The sequence below is a fragment of the Oryctolagus cuniculus genome, chromosome 5 (assembly GCF_051225735.1).
Source record: "Oryctolagus cuniculus isolate XC-2025 breed Fujian yellow rabbit chromosome 5, ASM5122573v1, whole genome shotgun sequence".
Classification (NCBI taxonomy): Eukaryota; Metazoa; Chordata; class Mammalia; order Lagomorpha; family Leporidae; genus Oryctolagus; species Oryctolagus cuniculus.
This window is the reverse complement of record NC_142871.1, coordinates 122,766,520-122,789,375: the sequence shown is the minus strand read 5'-3', so window position 1 is coordinate 122,789,375 and position 22,856 is coordinate 122,766,520. Positions and strand designations below refer to the sequence as shown.

At 43.6% G+C, this 22,856-nt stretch overlaps 1 protein-coding gene across 2 annotated transcripts in view; it reads right to left on the bottom strand.

Annotated features, from left to right (window-relative positions):
- The window catches only part of TNFRSF21 (TNF receptor superfamily member 21), a 244,709-nt gene that overhangs the window by 46,388 nt on the left and 175,465 nt on the right, over nucleotides 1-22,856 (bottom strand). For both annotated transcript variants that reach the window (XM_017345167.4, XM_002714473.6), the window contains one exon: nucleotides 908-1,559. In XM_017345167.4, the coding sequence (XP_017200656.4) occupies nucleotides 908-1,559 (652 nt within the window). The remainder of the gene's footprint in view (nucleotides 1-907; nucleotides 1,560-22,856) is intronic.

Below are 22,856 nucleotides of genomic sequence, written 5' to 3'. Positions count from 1 at the left end.
CAACAGATAGGACGTGGCCTGTTTCAGCCCTTGAAAAAATATGGAGTGACCACTTGAGTTCTTTGACCCCATTTCTTCATTTCAAAATTGAGACTGTAAGAAGGCTGTCTTTTTAGAGTCATAATGAAGGTAAAATGTAATCATATATGACAGTGCACTTAGAAGAATAACTCAAGTTGGTTATCATCTCATGGAAATTGAATTTAATCAGAAAGGATCTGAAAATAAAGGCTGCATTTTTTACTTGATCTGAGGTTAAAATGGGATTCTGAGGAAAAGTGGGATATTTAAAGGGCATCAAATTAAAATAATTGGAAAAAGTAAAATTATTGCTTCCCAGATATGAATGCTAGTCACTTTAAAACCAATACAAATATGTTTCCTCCCTGAAGCTTCTATCTTTCTTTTCCATGCTTACTCCACCTTAGACTCACTATCTATCCCTCCCATCCAGAAGTAATGGGATTTTCTCCCCTTATCCTTCCTTCTTTCCTTCTGGCTGTATCGACTCAGGATTGACTCCATGCTGGAAAAATTTAATCTGAAAGTAATGTTAAACATCTAAATCACTCATTTATTGAGTGAGTTTGCAATCAAGGCCTAAAGAGGTTAAATGCTTTATATAAGGTCACATGCTGTCCTTATTTCTCTTGGTTCTTATTTTCTAGCTTGATATGACCTAGTTTCTAAATATCTGATCTTTCCTAATAGAAAAATTCTGAGTCTAAATGTTTCTAATAGGTCCAAAAAAGTCAGGTTTAATTAGAAAAAAAAAAAAGGCCCCTTCTCAAAAGGATGACTTTGGAATACACATAATGAAGGAAATATCTTTGGTATAAGACCACTCTTGGTACCTCCTATGGGCTCAAAGCTGTCCTCAAATAAATATTTCATGAGGGTAAGTTACCTTTGGGAGCATAAGTGGAGGAAGGAACTTCATGGGATTCCATGTGTTCAGTGCTTGTGAAGATGGCTGTGCCAGGAGAAGGTGAGGTCGTGCTGGAGAAGGACAGGTGCACTCCGCAGACATTGTCTGTCTCCTTGGTCCCTGGTTTGATCACCACCAAGTTCTGACTCAGACAGTCTGTGTATGCTTTGCATTTCAACACGCTAGAAGGCACATCAGAAAAGGTACCCCGAGCACACTGCTTACACCGGACGTCCTCAGTCTCTGTTCCTTTCTTCCGTACACCCCAACCCACAGGACACACTGTATGGGGGGCGCAGGTCCCGTTAGACTGGAACATGCCAGGTGGACAAGTGCATTCTCGGTCAGTCAAGGCAGCACAAGGTAATTTCTCAACCATTGGCCATGGGCATGGCTGGCTACAGTCATGGCATCTCTCAATGCCATTCTCATGCCTGGTAAAGGTCCCCGCAGGGCAACTGCTGCAGACGCGCAGGCTTGTGTTGGTACAATGCTCAGAGACGTAGGTTCCTGCTGGACACTTGTCACAGGTTAGCACCTGGCCAGTGGCACGGTCAACATGGCGGTAAGTGCCGATGAGATTTGGCGCCTTCTGTTCTGGCTGAGCTGTGGTGGTGCTAAGGAATCCAAGCTGAAAGAAATAAAAGGGGAAAGGGAGAAATCAAAAACCAAGAAGGTGTTATCTAGGGGAGAAGCAGAAAGGACCAACACCACAATCACCATCTGTTAAAGGCCTGGGGGTAGTGTATCCTCTTGACACTACTGCTGCAACACAGTGGAAGGAAATGAAGCCCTGGATTGACCTCTGTGAAGCTTTGGTTGAGCCACCTGACCTTTGCTTCAGCTTCTTGTTTTTCCATCTGTAAAATGAAGCTGACACACTTCTCAGACTGACTATAAAAATCAAACGAGAATGTGTATGTAAAAGCACTCTGTAGGGCCGGCGCCGCGGCTCACTAGGCTAATCCTCCGCCTTGCGGCGCCGGCACACCGGGTTCTAGTCCCGGCTGGGGCACCGGATTCTCAACCCGGTTGCCCCTCTTCCAGGCCAGCCCTCTGCTGTGGCCAGGGAGTGCAGTGGAGGATGGCCCAGGTGCTTGGGCCCTGCACCCCATGGGAGACCAGGAAAAGCACCTGGCTCCTGGCTCCTGCCATCGGATCAGCGCGGTGTGCCGGCCGCAGCGCGCCGGCCGCGGCGGCCATTGGAGGGTGAACCAACGGCAAAGGAAGACCTTTCTCTCTGTCTCTCTCTCTCACTGTCCACTCTGCCTGTCAAAAAAAAAAAAAAAAAAAAAAAAAAGCACTCTGTAGCTAGCACTGAAAATACTATATAGCTAGAAGACAAAATCTTAATGCAAGAAGACAAGAACTTGCTGAGCAGTTCTCTTCTTTTACCTGATCCAAATGGTAACCTGCCATTTCTTGATGCCAGGACAAAAGCAGCTGAGAACCAGGGAGGCACATATTCACTACCATGCCACCAGATGGCCTGCTTGGGGTTAACCCATAGGCACAGCATCATTTTTTCAGATCTTTTGTCTTTATGAGGCTAAATTTTTTGTTTGTTGTTTGAAATAAAGGGAGGCCTTTGCATTCTTGTGAATGTGCTTTAAGTAGCAATTGATGCTTTTAGTTTCACACCTTGTTTGTTCAGCCTTAGAAGTCCATAGCTATACAGAGCATGGACCTGCAGCCACCAAAAAAACCCAAGCACAAAGGTGGTTCAGTAAGAGAGACTCAATACACATTTAAATTTCATTCATGGAGAAGAAACTTCTATCAGCTAAACCAGATTTTACAGTAGCTTCCAGAATGAAAGTTGAAGAAAAAAAATTATATTTCTGATACTCAATCCTGCAGTCCTTTGAGGTGAAAGCAGAGGAGAGGAAGATTATTAGAAGAAGGCTTGCCTGCACTAATAAAGATTGAGAGTTTTCAACAGTTTTTACTGTATTGTACAAAATGCAGTAGCTTTATGTATCAAGAAAATAATGACTTGCGTGAATATTTGACACAGCCCTTAAGTTGCCATTTGAGATGACCACATTCCATATTGGAATGCCTGAAATCGAGTCCTGGCTCCAATCCCTATTCCAGTTTCCTACTAATACACACCCTGAGAAGAAACAGGTGATGGCTCAAGTGGTTGTGTGTCTGCTACCCACATGGGAGCCCCAGATGGAGTTCTCGGCTCCTGAGTTCAGCCTGACTCAACCCCGGCAATTGCTGGGATTTAGGGAGTGAACCAGTAGATGGGAGATCTCTCTGTCTCTGTCTCTGTCTGTCTCTCTCACTCCCTCTCCGTGTTTGTGTGTGTGTGTGTGTGTGTGTCCCTTCCTTTCAAAACAGATAAACTGAAAACAAAATTTAGGGGCCAGCGTTGTGGCTCAAGCCACAACTTAGGATACCAGCAGCATCCCATATGAGAGCAATTGTTTAAGTCCCATCTTCTTTGCTTCCCACCCAGCTTCCTGCTAAAGCACCTGGGAAAGCAGAGGATGATGGTCCAAGTACTTGAGTTCCTGTAGGATAGAGTTCCTGGTCCCTGGATTTGGCCTGACCCAACCCTGGCTGTTGCAGGCATTTGGAGAGTAAACCAGAAGATGGAAGATTTCTCTCCCTCACCCCCAGCACTCCCTTTTGAATGAGTGAATGAATGAATGAATGAATAAATACAGTTCACAGAAAGAAAGAAAATAATGATTGCCACAAATTACCTGCTACCCAACAGAACAAATTCCTTCCCAATTTGTTGCTGTACCAATAATTAAAGAGAATAAAGCAAGTATTTTGTCAAAGTAATAAGACTTTCTGTCTTAGCACCTTAAAGCTGAATCCAAGATTCCATTCCTCCCCAATCTTAAAACTTAAATATTTTTTTTTTTTTTTGACAGGCAGAGTGGACAGTGAGAGAGAGACAGAGAGAGAAAGGTCTTCCTTTGCCGTTGGTTCACCCTCCAATGGCCGCCGCTGCAGCCGGCGCACCGCGCTGATCCTGGCAGGAGCCAGGAGCCAGGTGCTTTTCCTGGTCTCCCATGGGGTGCAGGGCCCAAGCACCTGGGCCATCCTCCACTGCACTCCCTGGCCATAGCAGAGAGCTGGCCTGGAAGAGGGGCAACCGGGACAGAATCCGGCGCCCCAACCGGGACTAGAACCCGGTGTGCCGGCGCCGCAAGGCGGAGGATTAGCCTATTGAGCCACGGCGCCGGCTCAAAACTTAAATATTTTAACTAAAATATTTCCCTTGAGGTCCTTTACCCTATCCCAAAGCCGCCTGCAGTTTAACATCAATACTGCATTGAAAACTAATGAGCTTATGAGAATATATTCATTTTTTTCTTTAATCTGACAGCAAAAAAGAAAAAAGAAAAAGGGATATGGGTGATTTTTCTCATTAATAAGCTTAACTTCATCTTGGGGCCCAAAGAAAAAGAACCTTCTGCTTGATAATGATAAATTATGTGATGCCTTCCCTTTTCTCTTCAGCCTTGACCTTTCCTTTCCCTGCTCCTTCATTTGCAAAATCAGCCCCAGCCACCCTTCCCTAAGCACAGCAAAATGCATTAGGCAGAGGGAATTGTCCTGTGCAGCCCAAGATCCATTTGGCAAGTACACCCAGCACAAGATGAGACCCAATCTCTCCAACACAAAGACCCAACCCAACAGATTGCAAAGTGGTTCCGCTTTGTACTTCTTGGGATTCCTTATTATCTACATGCAAAATCGGTTTAAGTTAGCTATAGTGTTCTATAAGTTTGAGCAATGTATAAGTAACCCAAATGACAGGTTACTACACTTAAATGAAAACAGAAGACAGAATAAGATTCCCAGCCAGGGAGTGGTGGTTGGGACGAACGTCACTCTGATGTGCTCTGTGATCTAACTTCACCTCCCTACCCCTGTGGGAAGCTGGGCAACGAGCCACACACACATGGAGCACATTGAGGAGGTTGGCTCTGCCAAATGAGCACAGGGGATCATGAATGGCACTGCATGTGTGTGTCTGAGGTGTGAATGGGGAGCTAGGCTTCCTACAGCTTCTTCTACCTCACAGGTGCACACCTGTAATGCTAGGTAGGGGATGGTAGGTTCTGGACCAGTCTTCTGATTACTGAATTTCTAGAGGTCTCCCTGGCAGAATACAAAACTCACCTCCAAACCCTGTTGCACTCTTTCTAACACTTTAAGTAAATTTTTCAGTTCCTTAGAGACTGAAGATGTACCTTTAAAGTACTTTATGCTAAAGAAAGCAATTCCAGTTTCTACAAACAGGGTTAACAGATGCCTCAGTTGTGCTTGCCTGAGCTTAACACTAGAATAAGATTTATGGAAAAAACTATACACTATGAATTCATTGGACAAAAGAACTACCATGTGTCCACAAGGCACCGTGCCATGCGCTGAGGAGAGAACTTTAAGAACTCTGTTCCAGCACTTATGAAGCTTACATTCTTAGGCAGGTGTAACTATTCAATTAAAATTGAGATTACTGGGGCTGGCATTATGGCACAGCAGATAACTGCTGCTTGCAATACTGACACCCCATTGAGTGCTGGTTTGTGTCCCAGCTGCTCCACCTCCAATCCAGCACCCAATTAATGACCTGGGGAAAGCAGCAGAATACGGCCTAACTGTATGGTTCCCTGCCATCCACATGGGACTTGGAAGATGCCCCTGGCTCCTGATTTCAGCCTGGCCCAGCCCTGGAGAGTTAACCACCAGAGGGAAGATCTCTTTCTCTCCATCTCTGTGTGTGTGTGTGTCTCTCTCTGTTCCCCCTCCCCTGTAACGCCTTCAAATAAATAAGTAAATCTATATTAAAAATGTGAGATTACTGCTGAGAAAAAGAAATAGAGTCCTTCGAGAGGCGGTTAAAGAGGTATTTCCTATCTCTGGGAGGTGGAGAAATGTTTTTTAAAAACTCTTAAGGATGGAGAAGCAGAACTCAGCACCAGGCAGGGGGAAATGGAGAAATAAATTAGGCAGAGGGAACCCATAAACAAAATTTTGAAGCAGATGGAAGTTTAGCACAGGAACCAAAAAGCATATAGATCTACCACGAGATACAACAGTGACCACCATTGTATCTGTAGAAGTTCTACATTGTGATCTTAATCCAAAATACAATAATAACTCATTATGTGCCTTCTTGATAGTGGGGAGTTGGGAGGCATATAACCACATTCGTGAATAAAAGGTTATCTGACCATAGAGTGGTCATTGAAAGGTGGCCCAGGGGAGAGTAGATAAGAAAATCCAACGGGAAGGTAAAAGCCAAGGTGGAAATTAGTGGTGACTTGGACTAGGGTGTTGGTTTTGGATATCCAGAGAAGACAGACTTGAGGGTTAGGTGAATAATTACCTAAGGAAAAGTAAAGAGGAAAAAAATCAATGGTTTTCAAATTGGACTCCAAAGAGCCCAAGGCAGGGTGTAGCATCACTCTCAAGGCTGTGTCTGGGGTCAAGGAGGTTGAGGGGTTAAAAGCCTTAAACACAGCAGCTCTGCTGTACCCATTTTCTAATGTAGCTTCTGAGTGGAGTGGCAAGATGGTGGCTTCTGAGTAAGGATTCACCTGCAGGAGAGTTTATTCATAAAATAAGTCTGGAGATCACGGAGCTAGAGGGACTGCTACAATCTCTTCCAATTCTGAGTTTAATGGATAAACCCATCCATCCATGCTATTAAGCTGGAGAACTGCTCTGTGGGCTCTTTTTCCTGATGGACACCCTGCTGTGGGAAGGAGGTGGTGACTTTCCTCTCTTCTTTCAGAGACCCAGATGGTACCCAAGAGAAGCTATTTTCCTAAGGCCTCTTAGTCAACTGAAGATTAAGAACTAAAACTAGAGCTTTTCCTACAAGTCTGGAGGCAACCACTTGGTTTCTAAGAAAACTAAAACACAGCAAATATCATTCCCTAAGATGATTCTGGGGGTGAAACAATAAGTGAGGATGAGGTGGATCAAGTTCAAAAACAACATTTAAGGATGGCCCCTTCCACCAAAGAAGGATGTACTTTTCTCTGAAGGTAGCAGAAAACTTCCACTTTGTTGCCTTGTTGAGCTAGTGGATCCAAAAGGCTTCCATAGCCAAGGCAGCTCATGTCAAGAACCTTGGGTGATCACTGACATCATACATAAGACTGTTGTTAAATAAACAACAAGAGTCACTGTGCACTAACTTACCATGCAGGACCTTTGTCCCCAAAGAGTTCTATCATGAGACTCAATAGTAAAACTTGTTCCCAAGAATCACTTCCTTGGGGCTGGCACTGTGGCATAGCAGGTAAAGCCTCCACCTTCAGTGCTTGCATCCCATATGGGCGCTGGTTCGAGTTCTAGCTGCTCCACTTCAGATCCAGCTCTCTGCTATGGCCTGGGAAAGCAGTGGAAGATGGCCCAAGTCCTTGGGACCCTGTACCCACATGGGAGACCCGGAGGAAGCTCCTGGTTCCTGGCTTCAGAATGGCCCAGCTCTGACCATTGTGGCCATCTGGGGAGTGAATCACCAGATGGAAGACCTCTCTCTCCCTCTGCCTTTGCCTCTATGTAACTCTGCCTTTCAAATAAATAAATAAGTCTTTAAAAAAAAAAGAATCACTTCCTTTTAGTGTATTAAAGTGGAGGATATTATTATATGTCTCATAAGTTATAGTTATGTCTAAGAGCTCGCGAAAGATTTATCACTCTTGGGTACTTCTTTAAAGATAATTAAGTTTCTAAAAGGAAAGAAGGGGTAGAAAGGAAGGGAAAGGAGGAAGGAAAAATAAAATGAAATCACCTTCAAGAAGCAGTAACTTTCAACAGCCCTTGTCTGGACTGTTGAGGAACAGTTTTCTTAGTTATTTCACTTCATTTCATTTTTCTCTTTTCTCTTTTTCTTTTTCTTTCTCAGACTAAACAGGAGAGGGAAGAGGAAGTGGGGTTGGGAGAGTGGGAGAGAGGGAGGGTATGGTGGGAAGAATTACCGTGTTCCAAATGTTGTATTTATAAGATTCATACAAATTGAAAAATAAAAGTATGGCCCCTTTATAAATTAAAGGTTGAGATGGCACCTAATGCTGATGCCAGGAAAATACCTGAATCAGGAGACATAGTCATTAAAAAGTGCAAAAGACCAGGAGTCAAAAAACCTGAGGCTGGTTTGACCTGATCAAGAGTCTTAATCCTCTCAGCTATAGAGTGGTGGATGAACCAAATCTAAGTGTGGTGGAATGAGAAATGTGATGGAATGAGAAGGCCATGCCAAGATGGCCACTGGCAAGCCAGCATCAGTTACTCAGGAGTGGCTTCAGAAACCCCCTGGAAAACTCCCTGGCAACAGAGCCTGCCTGGCAATAGGCTTTGATTGGTTAGCACATAGACTGCTGCTTGACCAGATTGGCTGCCTTGGCTATAAAAGCTGCTGTACCAACTGAAATAAATGAGTCTGTGGGCTGCGCGCCTCTGGCCTGCTTTCACCCGACTCCTGGGGTCTGTCTGTGTGGTGACTCTACGCCTCTTGCCCCCACCACGCTCCTCCTCTCAGAACGAATCCACCACAACATCTAAGGTTCTCAGAAGCCTCAGATCTAGTGCACAGTGTCAACATCATCTGGGAAGCTTTTAAAAAATTCCCATTCCTGGTCCCATCTCCAAGATCACTGTGGTCCTGTAGTGAGGGCCAGGAATCTGGTTTGTTTGCACTTTGGTTTTCTTTTTTCTTCTTTTCTTTTTCCTTTTTTTTTTTTTTAAGCTTTATTAAAAGTCAGAGCTGGAGAGAGAGAGAGAGAGATCTTCCATCAGCTGGTTCACTCCCCAGATAGCTCTAGTGGCCATCTTGGCTGCTTTTCCCAGGCTGTTAGTAGGGAGCTGGATTGGAAGTGGAGGAGCTGGGACAACAACCTGCATCCCCATATGGAATGCTGGCTTCGCAGGCAGAGGTGTTACCCGCCACACCACACCACCAGCCTTGGTTTGTTTTGTTTTTAAGTTCTCTAAGTGACTCTAAGGCCTGACCAAGGTTTGAACCCCCTAGAAGCCAGGGCTCCTCTGTCTCTAAACTCCTCTGATTCTGACACACATGTTGGTGAGAGCTCAACCCCAATGCAAGAGTCCCTACTTCTGTCTCTTGCCCAGCCTGAAAGTTTTAATCATTTGAATAGTGTTCTTTATTAATATTTTTCAACAAAAGAAACATTTTTGGGAGAATTCTACTTATCAGGAAATACAGACAGTACAATGTTTAAGTATCTGCTCCAATCCACTCATTCAGGGGGACTCACTGTGAATCTTGGTATGTGTCTTTCCAGACTCTTCTAAGCATTTTTATATGATGCATACATACATACTGTAAGACAGCTATTTCTGTTGCTTTTGGATTTGTTTCACGTATCTAAGATGGACAAGCCATACATGTTAGTCTGTAATTTGCCTTTGTTCATCTTCTAATACTGCATCATTGAAATCTTATCATTTCAGAACATATGAGCTACTTCATACTCTTTTTTTTTTTTTTTTTTGACAGGCAGAGTAGACAGTGAGAGAGAGAGAGAGAAAGGTCTTCCTTTTGCCGTTGGTTCACCCTCCAATGGCCACCGCGGCCGGCGTGCTGTGGCTGGCACACCGCGCTGATCCGATGGCAGGAGCCAGGTGCTTCTCCTGGTCTCCCATGGGGTGCAGGGCCCAAGGACTTGGGCCATCCTCCACTGCACTCCCTGGCCACAGCAGAGAGCTGGCCTGGAAGAGGGGCAACTGGGACAGAATCCGGCGCCCCGACCGGGACTAGAACCCGGTGTGCTGGCGCCGCAAGGCGGAGGATTAGCCTAGTGAGCTGCAGCGCCGGCATTCATACTCTCTTAACAGTCCAGTTCTCTTCAATAGTTTGGATTGCCTTAATTTAGAGATTCTTCCTACTGAGGCCATGTAGATTACCTCCTTGTCCATATCACAGTGTATGCATTTTTCTATATTTTTTTCTATATTTTTCTATCCCTTCCTCCTTCCCATACCATTCTCTATCTCATTCCAAGTGACAGATATAACCACGCTGCCCTCAGTCTTCTGAGAATGGCTTTTTTTCTGGGACAAAAATCTCAAAGTAATCCAAACTAAGAACCTCTCACTCTAGCCTATCGTTTGTTAATATGAGTCTACTAAACATATATGTTCAGCCCAAGGGTAGCCCAGACCTGGAATAGAAAGAATATTTAGGCAAAGATTTAGAGAACAGAAGACTTATATTCTTGTCCAGGTTCTGTCTTAAAACCAGCTGTACCTTGTTTTATTCAGTTTTAAAATTGGGCTGAACTAGGTTGTATCCCATTCTGGCCTTCTATGCATTTGTAATCATTTTATTAAATACAACCTTCTCTGTGAATTACACTACTCCTTGTGGGTGAGTGCTGTGCTACAGGGGGTTAAGCTATTGCTTGGGATGCCCACATCCTCTCCTAGTGTGCCTGGTGTGAGTCCCAGCCACTCAGCAGTTCTGGTCCAGCTTCCTGCTAATGTGCATCATGGGAGGCAGGAGGTGATGAATCAAGCACTGTGTCCCCACTACTCACATGGGAGACTTGTATGGAGTTCTGGGCTCCTGGCTTCAGCCTGTCCTAGCCCTGGCTGTTGTGGGATTTGGGGAGCCGATCAGCAGATGAAAGATTTCTCTGTATGTGTGCCTCTCCCTCTCTCTGTCACTCCATCTTTCAAAGAAATAAAATAAATCTGTAGAAAAATAAGTATCAATAAATCTTAAAAAATAAAAACTATTCCTAGACACCCAGATTCCAAGCAGATGAGTGTCCCTCCATCACATTTCCTGTTTCTGCTCATCATATTGGTGCCTAATTACATATTGTCTCCTAATGTTGACTGATGGCCCTGTAAGTGTATATACTTATCTTCGCATAATGATTGTAAGCAGCTCAAGGCCAGGGACAACCATGTAAATTGCATTTCCTTCCTTCTCCAAGCACCTCAATAATGAAGATCATAAAAACAATAAGCAAAGCATCCTCTGAGCCAAGGGTCAGCAAAATACATCTTATATACCAACTGCTCTTCGAACTAAGTTAACTGGAATCTAGACATTTGTGTTGCTGCTTTCATGCTAGGATGGCAGACTTGGGTGGATGCAACAAAGACCATGTGGCCCACAAACCTAAAATATTTACTATCTGGCCCTTTATGGTAAACGTCTGCCGACACCTGTGCTGAGCAATCGACAGAAGTGTCAAAAACTACAGAGACCAAAAGCTCACTCAGAGAAACCTTCAGAACTCCTCTGAGAGTCCAGTAAGGAATGCTGGGTTCTGGGCTATTTTTCCTGACACCCTTTCCAGTCATACAACAAATCTGATCCCTTCATGATGTGTTTAAAGCTCTTTGTGACTTAAGATGAGATGCCTCAAAATCTTTAGCAAAGACAGGATTCTTCCGGAAAGCCATCCCTGTCAACCCCTCCCAACTGAAAACAAGTTTCATTATATTACCTTTTGTTCTCCTATAGGACTACCATAATTCTGTACTAACACATCTCTCTGTTTGGTGTCTTCCCCTCTGGACCACAAGCTCCCTGAGGACAAAGGCTGGGTCTGTTTTAGTGATGCTATTCAAGCCCTCAAGGACCCAACTGATGGTGTAACTGACAATGTGCACGTTGACAACATGAATGAATGGATTTGCAGGCCACAATTAATTAGAAGCAACAAATTAAAGAGTAGTGGCAGAGGAAGTTGCTGAAGATGAGCATGCATATAAGAGCAAGAATAAGAAAACCCAAACCCTCTACAACGTAGCCACAATATATCAAGAGACAAAGCCTTCGGTGCTGTGGTGTAGCAGGTAAATCCACCATCTGCAGGCTCATGAAGAAACTTCTGGTTCCTGGCTTTGGATTGGCCCAGCTCCAGCCATTATGGCCATTTGGGGAGTGAACCATTGGATAGAAGACCTCTCTCTCTCTCTCTCTGCCTCTGCCTCCCTGTAACTCTGCCTTTCAAATAAATAAATAAATCTTAAAAGAGAGAGAGAGAGAGAGAAAGCCTTCTGGAATTCTCTGTGTAAGGGCAAATAATTCCCAAAGACCCTGAGGATATCACCTTATTTTAACATAACAATGTCCAGCTTTCAAGAATTATTCCCCTGCAAGGTGCTTAAGAGAACAAGCAAATATACTTGACAGTTAAAACATTCTCCCCTTAAAAAAATGTAAAAGTTACACTAACTTGGGGTTTAGAATTTTAAGTAGTGTGATGAGATTTTCCCAAAGTTTATCAATGTTCCATCTCAGCTTAAGTTTTAGTTATTTGGAAAATCTAATTCATGCAGGACACTTATTTCATCAGCAATAATGGGAAAAAGAGCTATCAGTGTGCCCTCCCAAAATGTACAAGATGTAGGTGTACTATAAATACTTATTGCATAATTAAAGGTAAAACCAGGATAAATCAAAGTTCAAAAGGGGACAGAGTAGCCTGCTGTAGAGGCTTCCAGGGTCGTAGAGTTCACCCGGGTGACCCACATGACACCCGTATTGTTTTAACTTCTCTAAGGCACAAAGATTGACCAAAGACAAGAAGCACCTGAATGTGCCAATACCGGTCAGAATGTTGTTGACTACTCTTTTTTAACAATTTTAATCCATGATCTCACCTTCCAGCAAGCAAAAAATTCCTTGGAGCTTATGGTTACAACATGTTTATGTCATTCTTCCTCCCTATCAAATTCCCTATCAAGTTATGTCATTCTTTTTCCCTGTCAAATCCTAGTAAACGTTAATGGAAAAATGAACAAACTCAAGATGGTGACACACTTTTGTCTGTTTACATTGGGCAAGCAGAGATACTGCTATGAGTTTGTTGTAGTTTTTCCTAAATGCTGTGTAATATTTTCACGAGGAAGCTCAGTTACTGCAGAGATAACGAGGCAAGCAAGTCATTCCTGAGATGCGAACAGGAAAGCACGCTAACAAGATCAAAAGGCAAAAGTGATGCAAAGCTGGGCACCCTCAGAATTTCTTTTTCATTTTAGGCTTCGTGTTAAATCTGCAACAATAAGATATTAGCTGTCTGGAATTCTCAAGATTTGAGGGGAGAAAAAACATGCGTGAAGAAAAATGCTTCAAAGGTAGAGCTTCCACAAATCACAGAAATATGTCCAGTTATGTTATATAAATTTGGTCAGCTTTTGCTGCTCTGATTAAAAAAAATAAATAAATAAAGTCTTGGGGGCAGATGCAAGGACTGTTCTAAAAGATGACAAGTATGGAGAATGCCAAAGCTAGAAAGTGCTGGTTACAGGATCAGAAGGGAGCATGCTCAGGGGACATCAGGTAAAGAGGGTATGGAGGTGGGGAGGCAACACTTCACCCAGACACTGCTTTGTCTGCGACCCGAAATGCAGAAGAGTGTGTGCATTCAGCCACCATAGGACCGCAGAATTTTGTCTCCCTCTATCACAACAGTTGTTCTGAAGACCTCCACCTACATGCAGAAGCCAAGAGCAAGCTGCCCGTATTTAGTCATGAAGTAGTAAATGAACTGGCATAACACACAACAATAGGCTAAGTATAGGGAGAATGCTACTCTGTGCTCACTAAGGATTTGCAAAGAGCATATAAACCGAGGCAAAAACCAACAACTCCAACATGAAATTATAAGCAAAACCTATTTTAGCCTGGAGCAAGACAAGCAGGCCCAGCCAAACCAGCTACCAACTGGGTATGATATTGTGAAATAATAAGAAATATATATTTGGTCTCTGTCCCTGGTTCATAGCCATAGCTCCTAAAACCTTTCAGACTGTCTTTTGTGTACTACTACTGAAATTGTTGGTAGCTGGAGCCCCTGGATGGCTTCCAAATGGGGACTGGTCACCAGAAAGACCAAGGCAGGGTCACAGGGTCGAAACCTGCAGCCCCACCTCCCAACCTCTGAGAAGGGGAGAGGAATTCAGGCTGAGTTGATCCCCAGTAGCCAATGATATAATCAATCCTGGCTATGCAATGAAGTCTCCATAGAACCCCGAAAGGGCAGGGCTCAGAGAGCCTCCAGATAACTGACCTTGTGGAAGTGCCAGGAGGGTGATGTGCCGGGAGAGGCAGGTAAGCCCACACCCCTTCCCATCTCTTGCACATGGCTGTCCATCTCTATCCTTTACTGCATCCCTTAGGAATAAATTGGCAAATGTGAGGGAAGTGTTTCCCTGGATTCCTTGAGCCTCTCTACCCAATTAATCAAACCCAAGGAGGAGGTGATTGGGATCTCGATGTATAGTTGGTCACTCAGAAGCACAGGGCACAACTTGAGGTTTCCATTGGCATCTGAAATGGGGGGCAGTCTCATGGGACGGAACCCTTAACCTTGGATGTCTGATGCCTTGGGTGTCTGCAGATAATGTCAGAAGTGAATTGAATTAGAAGACACCTAGTTTGGTGTCCACTTGGACATTCTGGTGTCAGAAGTATTGGGCTGAGTGGTCTATGAGGGCAAAAAAATCACTGTTTCTAAATATTTCTGTTCTCAAAATAGTATACAGAAGATAGTAGTAATATCTACTCTTAATTGTTGACACAGATGAAGCAGAGAGAACACACCTAACACATTGTCAGTATTCCATAAGTGTAAATCATTTTAATTATCACTCCCACTGACTTACCATTTTACTCTAGCTTAACTCTACTCCCTTGGAATTAGGCATTCTTTTTTTTTTTTGACAGGCAGAGTTAGACAGAGAAAGGTCTTCCTTTTTCCATTGGTTCACCCTCCAAATGGCCGCTACAGCTGGTGCACTGTGGCCAGCGCGCTGCGCCGATCCAAAGCCAGGAGCCAGGTGCTTCCTCCTGATCTCCCATGCAGGTGCAGGGCCCAAGCACTTGGGCCATCCTCCACTGCCTTCCCGGGCCACAGCAGAGAGCTGGACTGGAAGAGGAGCAACTGGGACAGAATCCTGCGCCCCAACCAGGACTAGAACCCGGGGTGCCAGCACTGCAGGCGGAGGATTAGCCTAGTGAGCCGCGGCAATGGCCCTGTCAGTCTGTCTTTAAAATATAAATACGTACATACACACAGTATAAAAGCTGTAATCCTGACATGTAACCCCTTGGATTTAGAGCATACTACAAAACAAAACAAAAATATTTTCAGCACAGTAAAGAGTTACAAAAGAGGGCCGGTGTGGTGGCACAGCTGGTTAAGCCACTGCCTGGGACACCAGCATCCCATATGGGTGCCAGTTCATATCCCAGCTGCTCCATTTCCAATCCAGCTCACTTTTAATGGCCTAGGAAAAGCAGCAGAAGATGGTTATGTGCTTGGGCCCTTGCATCCACATGAGAGACCCGGATGAAGCTCCTGGCTCTTGACTTTGGCCTGACCCAGCCCCTGCCATTGCTGCTGTTTGGGGAGTAAACCACGATGGAAGATCTCTCTCTCTCTCTCCCTCTCTCTTTTTCTGTAACTCTGCCTTTCAAGAATTTTTAAAGATTTATTTATTTGAAAGGCAGAGTTACAGAGAGAGAAGAGACACAGATCTTCCATCCGCTGGTTCACTCCCCAGATGGCTGCAAAGGCCGAGGCTGGACCACGCTAAAGTCAGGAGCCAGCCAGGAACTTCCTCCAGGTCTCCCACGTGGGTGCAGGGGCTCAAGCACTTGGGCCATTGTCTGCTGTTTTCCCAGGCCATTAGCAGGGAGCTAGATCGGAAGTGGAGCAGTTCAGGACATGAACCAGCACCCATATGGGATGCTGGCATTGCAGATGGCAGCTTTACCTGCTACACCACAACGCCACCCTAAAATAAATCTTAAAAAAGAAAAAAAGGCTGAGTATAAAAGAAACAAGGGCCACCTGGTATTTTCTAAATGGGTTTAAAGAAAAAATGTGGTGTATAGCAAATGAGAAAACACAAGAGAGGAGAACAGATTTACTACTATTAGTAGTACACTTTGGAAAACTGAAGGAGTCCTGAAGCAAACATTTTCCAGAGTGAATTTCGCAAATCTGTCCCATAAGATGTTATTGAGTCTATGGTCTCAAAAAAGAGTGAGCAGACTCTAGTACCTTCCTGTTTTTATAGAGCCCATGATCTAATAAAGATTTTTATATTTTAAGTAGTTGGAAAGAAATCAAATCACAAAATGCTGTATTTTGTGACATATGAAAATTATGTGAAATTCAAATTTCAGTATTGACAAGTAAAGTTTTATTGATACAGCCACACCCATTCTTTTTAGGTATTGCTTTAGATCTGTTTTTGTCACACCAAGACAGAACTGAAGTTTCTCTGGAGATCACATGACCACAAAACCAAACATGCTACCTGGCTCTTTACAGATAAAGTTTACCAGCCCCTTGTCTAAAAATTTAGGAAATGCTACCAATTATAGCCTTCTTTTGGAAAGGCACAGTGAATATTATCAACCTGTTGATGACTCTAGCAGGTCTTGCAGGAGAGCTGACAGCAATGTTGAACCCAGTATCTCTTAAATGTTTCTGACCATTCAATTATTTATTGAAAGAGCGTGCATGGGCCGGCTCCGTGGCTTACTAGGCTAATCCTCTGCCTGCAATGCCGGCGCCCCGGGTTCTAGTCCCGGTTGGGGCGCTGGGTTCTGTCCCGGTTGCTCCTCTTCCAGTCCAGCTCTCTGCTGTGGCCCGGGAAGGCAGTGGAAGATGGCCCAAGTGTTGGGCCCTGCACCCACATGGGAGACCAGGAGGAAGTACCTGGCTCCTGGCTTCAGATTGGTGCAGTGCGCCAGCCGTAGCGGCCATTTGGGGGGGTGAACCAACGGAAGGAAGACCTTTCTCTCTGTCTCTTTCTCTCTCACTGTCTAACTCTGCCTGTCCAAAAAAAAAAAAAAAAAAAAGTGTGTATGATTATCCTACAAAACACTGGTGTTGCTCTAACTACAAGTATGACCCTGAAGTCCAGACATTAAAAAGATCAAATACAAAAGTCAAAGATATCAGAACAGTATATTTAGCCCATAAATTTCTGAAGATTAAAACAAAATGGACGCCGGCGCTGCAACTCACTAGGCTAAACCTCAGCCTAGTGGCGCCGGCACACCAGGTTCTAGTCCCGGTCGGGGTGCCGGATTCTGTCCCAGTTGCCCCTTTTCCAGGCCAGCTCTCTGCTCTGGCCTGTGAGTACAGTGGAGGATGGCCCAAGTGCTTGGGCCCTGCACCCCATGGGAGACTAGCATAAGTACCTGGCTCCTGCCATCGGAGCAGCGCGGTGCGCCGGCTGCAGCGCGCCGGCGGCGGCAACCATTGGAGGGTGAACCAACGGCAAAGGAAGACCTTTCTCTCTGTCTCTCTCTCACACTGTCCACTCTGCCTGTCAAAAAAATTTTAAAAAAAAGGACAACAAAAAATATTCTCATACAAAAAAAGAAAATTGGTTGAAATACTTAAGACTAAATTTATGTTATTGGCACAGCAGGTTAACACCCTGGCCTGAAGCACTGGCATCCCATAGGAGTGCCGGTTCTAGTCCCAGCTGCTCCTCTTCTGATCTAGCTCTCTGCTATGGCTTGGGAAAGCAGTACAAGATGGCCCAAGTCCTTGGGCCCCTGCACCCCCGTGGGAGACCCAGAGGAAGCTCCTGGCTCCTGGCTTCAGATTGGTGCAGCTCCGGAAGTTACAGCCATCTGGGGAGTGAACCAGCGGATGGAAGGCCTCTTTCTCTGTCTCTACTTCTCTCTGTAATTCTGTCTTTCAAATAAATTAAAATAAATCTTAAAAAAAAAAAATAGTAATAGGGGCCGGCACTGTGGCTTAGTAGGTAAAGCTGCCACCTTTAATGCCAGCATCCCACATGGGTGCTGGTTCAAGTCCCATTTGCTTCACTTCTGATCCAGCTGCCTGCTAATGTTCCTGGGAAAGCAGATGGGAAAGCAGAGGAATACGAATCAAGTCCTTGGGCCCCGGCACCCACATGGGAGACTCAGAAGAAGCTCTTGGCTTCTGGTTTCAACTCCACCCAGCTCAGACAACTGTGGCTATTTTGGTAGTGAATCAGCAGATGGAAGAGCTCTCTTTGTCTCTCCCTCTATAACTTTGCCATTCAAATAAATAAATCTTTAAAAAATATAAATAATGTTAAAAGTAGGGTGGAAAACATATGCCATACACAGCTAACAAAATCTTATAATTGGGGTGTATGAGTGGCAATAGCAATTAAGATGCCCACATCCCATATTGGAGTGCCAGGGTTTGTGTCCCAGCTTTGTTTCTGATCCAGCTTCTTTCTAATACTCACCTTGGAAGCCTACAGATGATGGATCAAGTATTTGGGTCCCTGTCACACACATGGGATACCTGGATTGAGTTGCTGAGTTTTGGCTTTGGATAGGCCCAGCCCTGGCTATTGTGGGCATTGAGGGAATGAATCAGTAAATATGAGATATCTGTATGTGTCTCTCTCTGTGTCTCTTTCTCTGTCTTTTCTTCACTCTGTCCCTTTGCCTTTCAAAATAAATAGAGCTTATAATAAAAAATATATAAAGAAAAAAATGTATAAAGAATTAATGGAAAGATGGTTAATGATTCTACCAAATAATTGAGACAGGTCCATATGATAACTGCAAAGATAATCACCGTATGCATAAATTTATGACATCCCTGGAATGTCAAATGCAAATTTGCTCAACTGAGGATTCTTATATATCTACAGCAAAAGAGCATTAATAAATTAAAATTATTAACTCCAATGCTGGAGGTATGTGGAGCACAAAGCACATTTATAGATGGCTGGTGGCACTCTAAATTCAGTCTTCCTGAAGACAATCTTGGCAATATGCAGCAAAAGTCGTAAAGTTGTTCATTCATTTCTTTTGACCTGCTAATTCCACTTTGGAGAAAACACCCTGGGGAAACAACCCGAAAGGAAAAAGAATAATTGGTTTGTACAGAGACAGCTTCTTTTGTGCTATGGAAGAATGACAACAGCCGATCCAAGCACCCAGCAACAGTAGGATGATTCAACACATGCCCAGCAGAGGGGATACAGCTATTAAAGATGGTAGGCATCAAGACTTGAGGAATTACAGGCACCTTAAACTAACTCAACATACATCCAAACTTTGAGTTTCCCAAATCCATTCACTCCTTCCCCAACCTTCCCTTTCAAAATGATCAGACTACCATAGATTTCTCAGTTTGGAAACCGGGAGCCAGCCTTGATAATCGCTTTCAAGCAACATCACCTGTTCCCTCCTCGCTCCCCATCAGTAAACTCTCTCAAAAATCTCTACCCAGTAGTCCCCACCTTCACTGCCACTGTTTCAGTGCCATCATCTCTACCTGAATTACTATAAAAGATCCCAAACAGCCCTCTTTTCCTATGCTTCCCCTCTAATTCAGTCTCCACAGAGGGATCTTTTTTTCAAAATTGAAATAAAGCCATATTTTTACATTCCATCCCACTGTACTCCTGAGTAATATTCTGATGGCTTCATACCTTTAAAGGTCTTGCATGATCTGACCCATGCTTGCTCTTCAACCTCAATCCAAATTCCCATTTACATCACTCACTGAGCACCACTACAATGGACTTTGTATTCCCTGAACATGTGAGCTCTTCCCCACCTCTGAGCCATCCCATATGCAATTCCCTCCTACTGGCATACTCTTCCTTCTGCTCTTTCAATGGCTGCTTCTTGTTCAACATCATCTCTTCTATGAACTCCAAGAGGGAAAGACCATGAATAGCCACCTTTCACTACCATAGTCCCAGAGTTTAACAATGCCTGATACTTAATAAATGTTCCATAAATTTTATTAAATGATAACAGTAAATATATCTTTGTAAGATAACAGAAAATATCTGTACAAAGAAAAACAGAACAAAAACAAGTACATAAACATCAATTTTAAGCATACATAAATGCTGTCAAGAAAAATAATTTAAAACGGAAGACATATAAAGAGAATTTTATATCTACCAGGGTTCTTCTAGTCAGCCAACTAGAAGTTCTTTCGTAATAGCTCGTCTACTCTTTAGCTATAACTCGAAGTAATCAGAGGTAGCTGCAGCTCCAACTACCCTCTAACTAGAATGAACAAAAGTTGGTTTAAAGTATTATTCTTCAGAAATTCACACAACAATCAGTTATTTCTCAAATACTATGTGTCAGGGCATTGAGCCAGAAACACAAAGATGAACAGTACATTGCCTGTTGTCTTTGAGAAGCTGAACTAGAAGAGCAACATTGACCCTGAGCATTTCAAATGAGGAGACACATAAATCTTAACTATTTTGTGATTTTTCTTGAATGAGTACCCAAGATCTAAATGCCACAGAGGGACAACCCCATGGACTTCTGGACATAAAGAAAGAGCAAAGTTTGGATAAAAAACATTTAAGTTGTTCTGGGAAGCTGTCACAATTTTTTTTTTTTTTTCAATGCTTCCCAACCTTTCTGCCTCTTCTAACTCTAGTTAATCACACTTGGCCATAGCTAGGATGAAATGTGATAATAATCTTATCCCAAAAGTTCTTAGGGAGATGAGAATTCCAATCTTTTTGCCAGGACCAATGATTAGAAACCTTTTTCTCACTCTTTGCCTTTCTCTAGTCCACTGAGGCTATAATCTATGAGAAGATATGTTTAAAAGCTTGCTTAAGAGAATGCTACCAATCAACGTCACAAAAACACATCTCCTATAGGACCACTCAAATCCTGGAGTTAAATCAGCGTCTGAGAAACCTGAAATGAAAAGTGAACAAAGGAAATACTAGTAATAGATGGTACAAGTCCATACACTTACCCTACACAAATAATTAGGCTGGTAGCAAAGAAAACCCTAACAGGTTCTCAAGTTCCCAGGATAAATGAGTTGAAACTACATTGCTAAGCAGAACCCATGCTGCACTGTTACTCACTAAGCAAATATTTTTCAAAATGACCCAAGGACCAAGAAAGCAAAGTATCCATTCCCTATTTATAACATTTCAATTTGTAGGAGTATCTTTCCATTTTAGCCATGGCCCCATTGCCCGTCACAGTCACACCATAGGAAAATGCTTGCCAATGACTCCATGCCCTCCCTTTTCAATCCACACACAGGGTGCTCTTACTTCAGAACCAGTAGTTTTGTCTAAACCTCCAGACACCATCATGGGGCAGAACTGCTCATCAGTAGGAAACATAATGTTCAATTTTTGGGTAAAATTATTTCTTTTATATGAAACAAAATTCTGGTAAATTAAGGTGACCTGTTCCCTATCCACAACTTGGCAGAGAGCAGTGGGTATGAAGCCACACTGACCTAGATTTGAATCCTCTCTCCAGCAGTTGGCAATGGTATAATCATAAACTCTCAAATCTCATTCCTTTATCTGTAAAATGGGGCTGTTGCTGTTACCTTGGAGACCTGGAAGATTTACTGAAATCATTTGTAGAAGGTATTCAACACAGTGGCAATGGTAAGTGCTCCATAAGAAGAAGCTGGTAATATCAATATAAATAATCAATATTAACAGCCATTTTCTTATTCCTACCCTCTGGGCTCTCAGTGCTGAAGCCCCATTAAACCACAGCGACTCTCATTTGATTCTAGGATTCCTGGTTTCACTTCTCTCCTCTCTCAAATCCATTAAGATCATGTCCTTCTCCCATAGTAGATAGATCTGGTGCAAATGACACCAAGCAACAGTTCTGGCAACAGAGGAGCAAATGGAAAATTATATAAAGAGTAGATAATGAGCCTTGCTATGACTTAGCTTACAAAAAAAAAAAAAACTCTCCTGTTTTCTGTTTTTTTTTCTTCGTTTTCATTTATAATGAAATCTTCAGCATAATTTTCAAATATTCTAAAGAGAAGATGAATCTATATAGCAACCCCACGTATAATGTACCCTTATTGGCCCACACACTGCCTAAGATTCCCCCGAGCACAACCTCCCCACCACTGAAAACACCTGTCATCTCCAATGCCCAGTCACTGACATGAAGATCTTCCTGGTGGCCTTCAGCGCCCCTCAAGAACAGTGAGTTCACTAAAGCTCTGAATCAACAGCCTAAACAGCTGTGAGTGCCCCACTGTACAGACTGAAGTCCTGCCCATACGCATAGCTGCCAGGTTCCTCCCACATTATAACCTCTGCCCAAACTCCCTTACTCTTGGAATCAGGCTGGAAATGGGAGGTGGTAGGAAAGCCAGGTGGCAGCATACAAGCCAATTTAGGATTCCTGTTGATTTTGGCAAATACAAATACTGGAGCAAAGTCAGTGTTTATTCATGATCGCGCCCCTATTCTTAAAGAATCAAAGCTCAGCAGCTGCTACTGCAGCAGCAACAAAGTCTGGTCTCCACCTAATGCTACACAAAGATTCAACTTTGGAGACACATTTTGGCTTCAGTTGTTGTTCTGTCCAATACACATATCTGCGTCTAATGGTTCAGATTGAGTCTGCTCCAAATGATCACTGGGCACACGGAGATACCCTGGGTTCCTTTTGTCACTTTAGAGAAGAAACTGAGTTTGCCAGGAAGTGCCGGTGAGCTGGCGTCGCCGGAATTTGCCAGGTCCGCCTTGGGGAAGAGGGCCATCAGAGTATTAGTGCTTACTGGAAAAGAGGCATAGTCGTTTAGGAAAAGTCACTCACTTCATTTCAACCTCTGAATAGTCTGATGATGCACTGGACCATTTCCCATCACCACCAACAACAGAAATGTGAATCAACTTTATCTAAGCCAATTACAGTTTGTAAGCTTTACAAAGGGCTGGCTAAGCAAGCACAAAACCAGCTTGCAACTTGCCTATGGAGCCTCCGGAGGTTTTATTGCACATCTTCTTAGAAGGCACACAGTTGAAATGTGCTGTTTCCTCATTCTGATCTACCAGGTAGAAAGTACACAGGCGTTCACATCTGCTTGCTTCTATCTGGTAAGGACACAAAGGGAGAAAGGAACTGTCTGCAAACTACCCTGGAAAATATGGCATT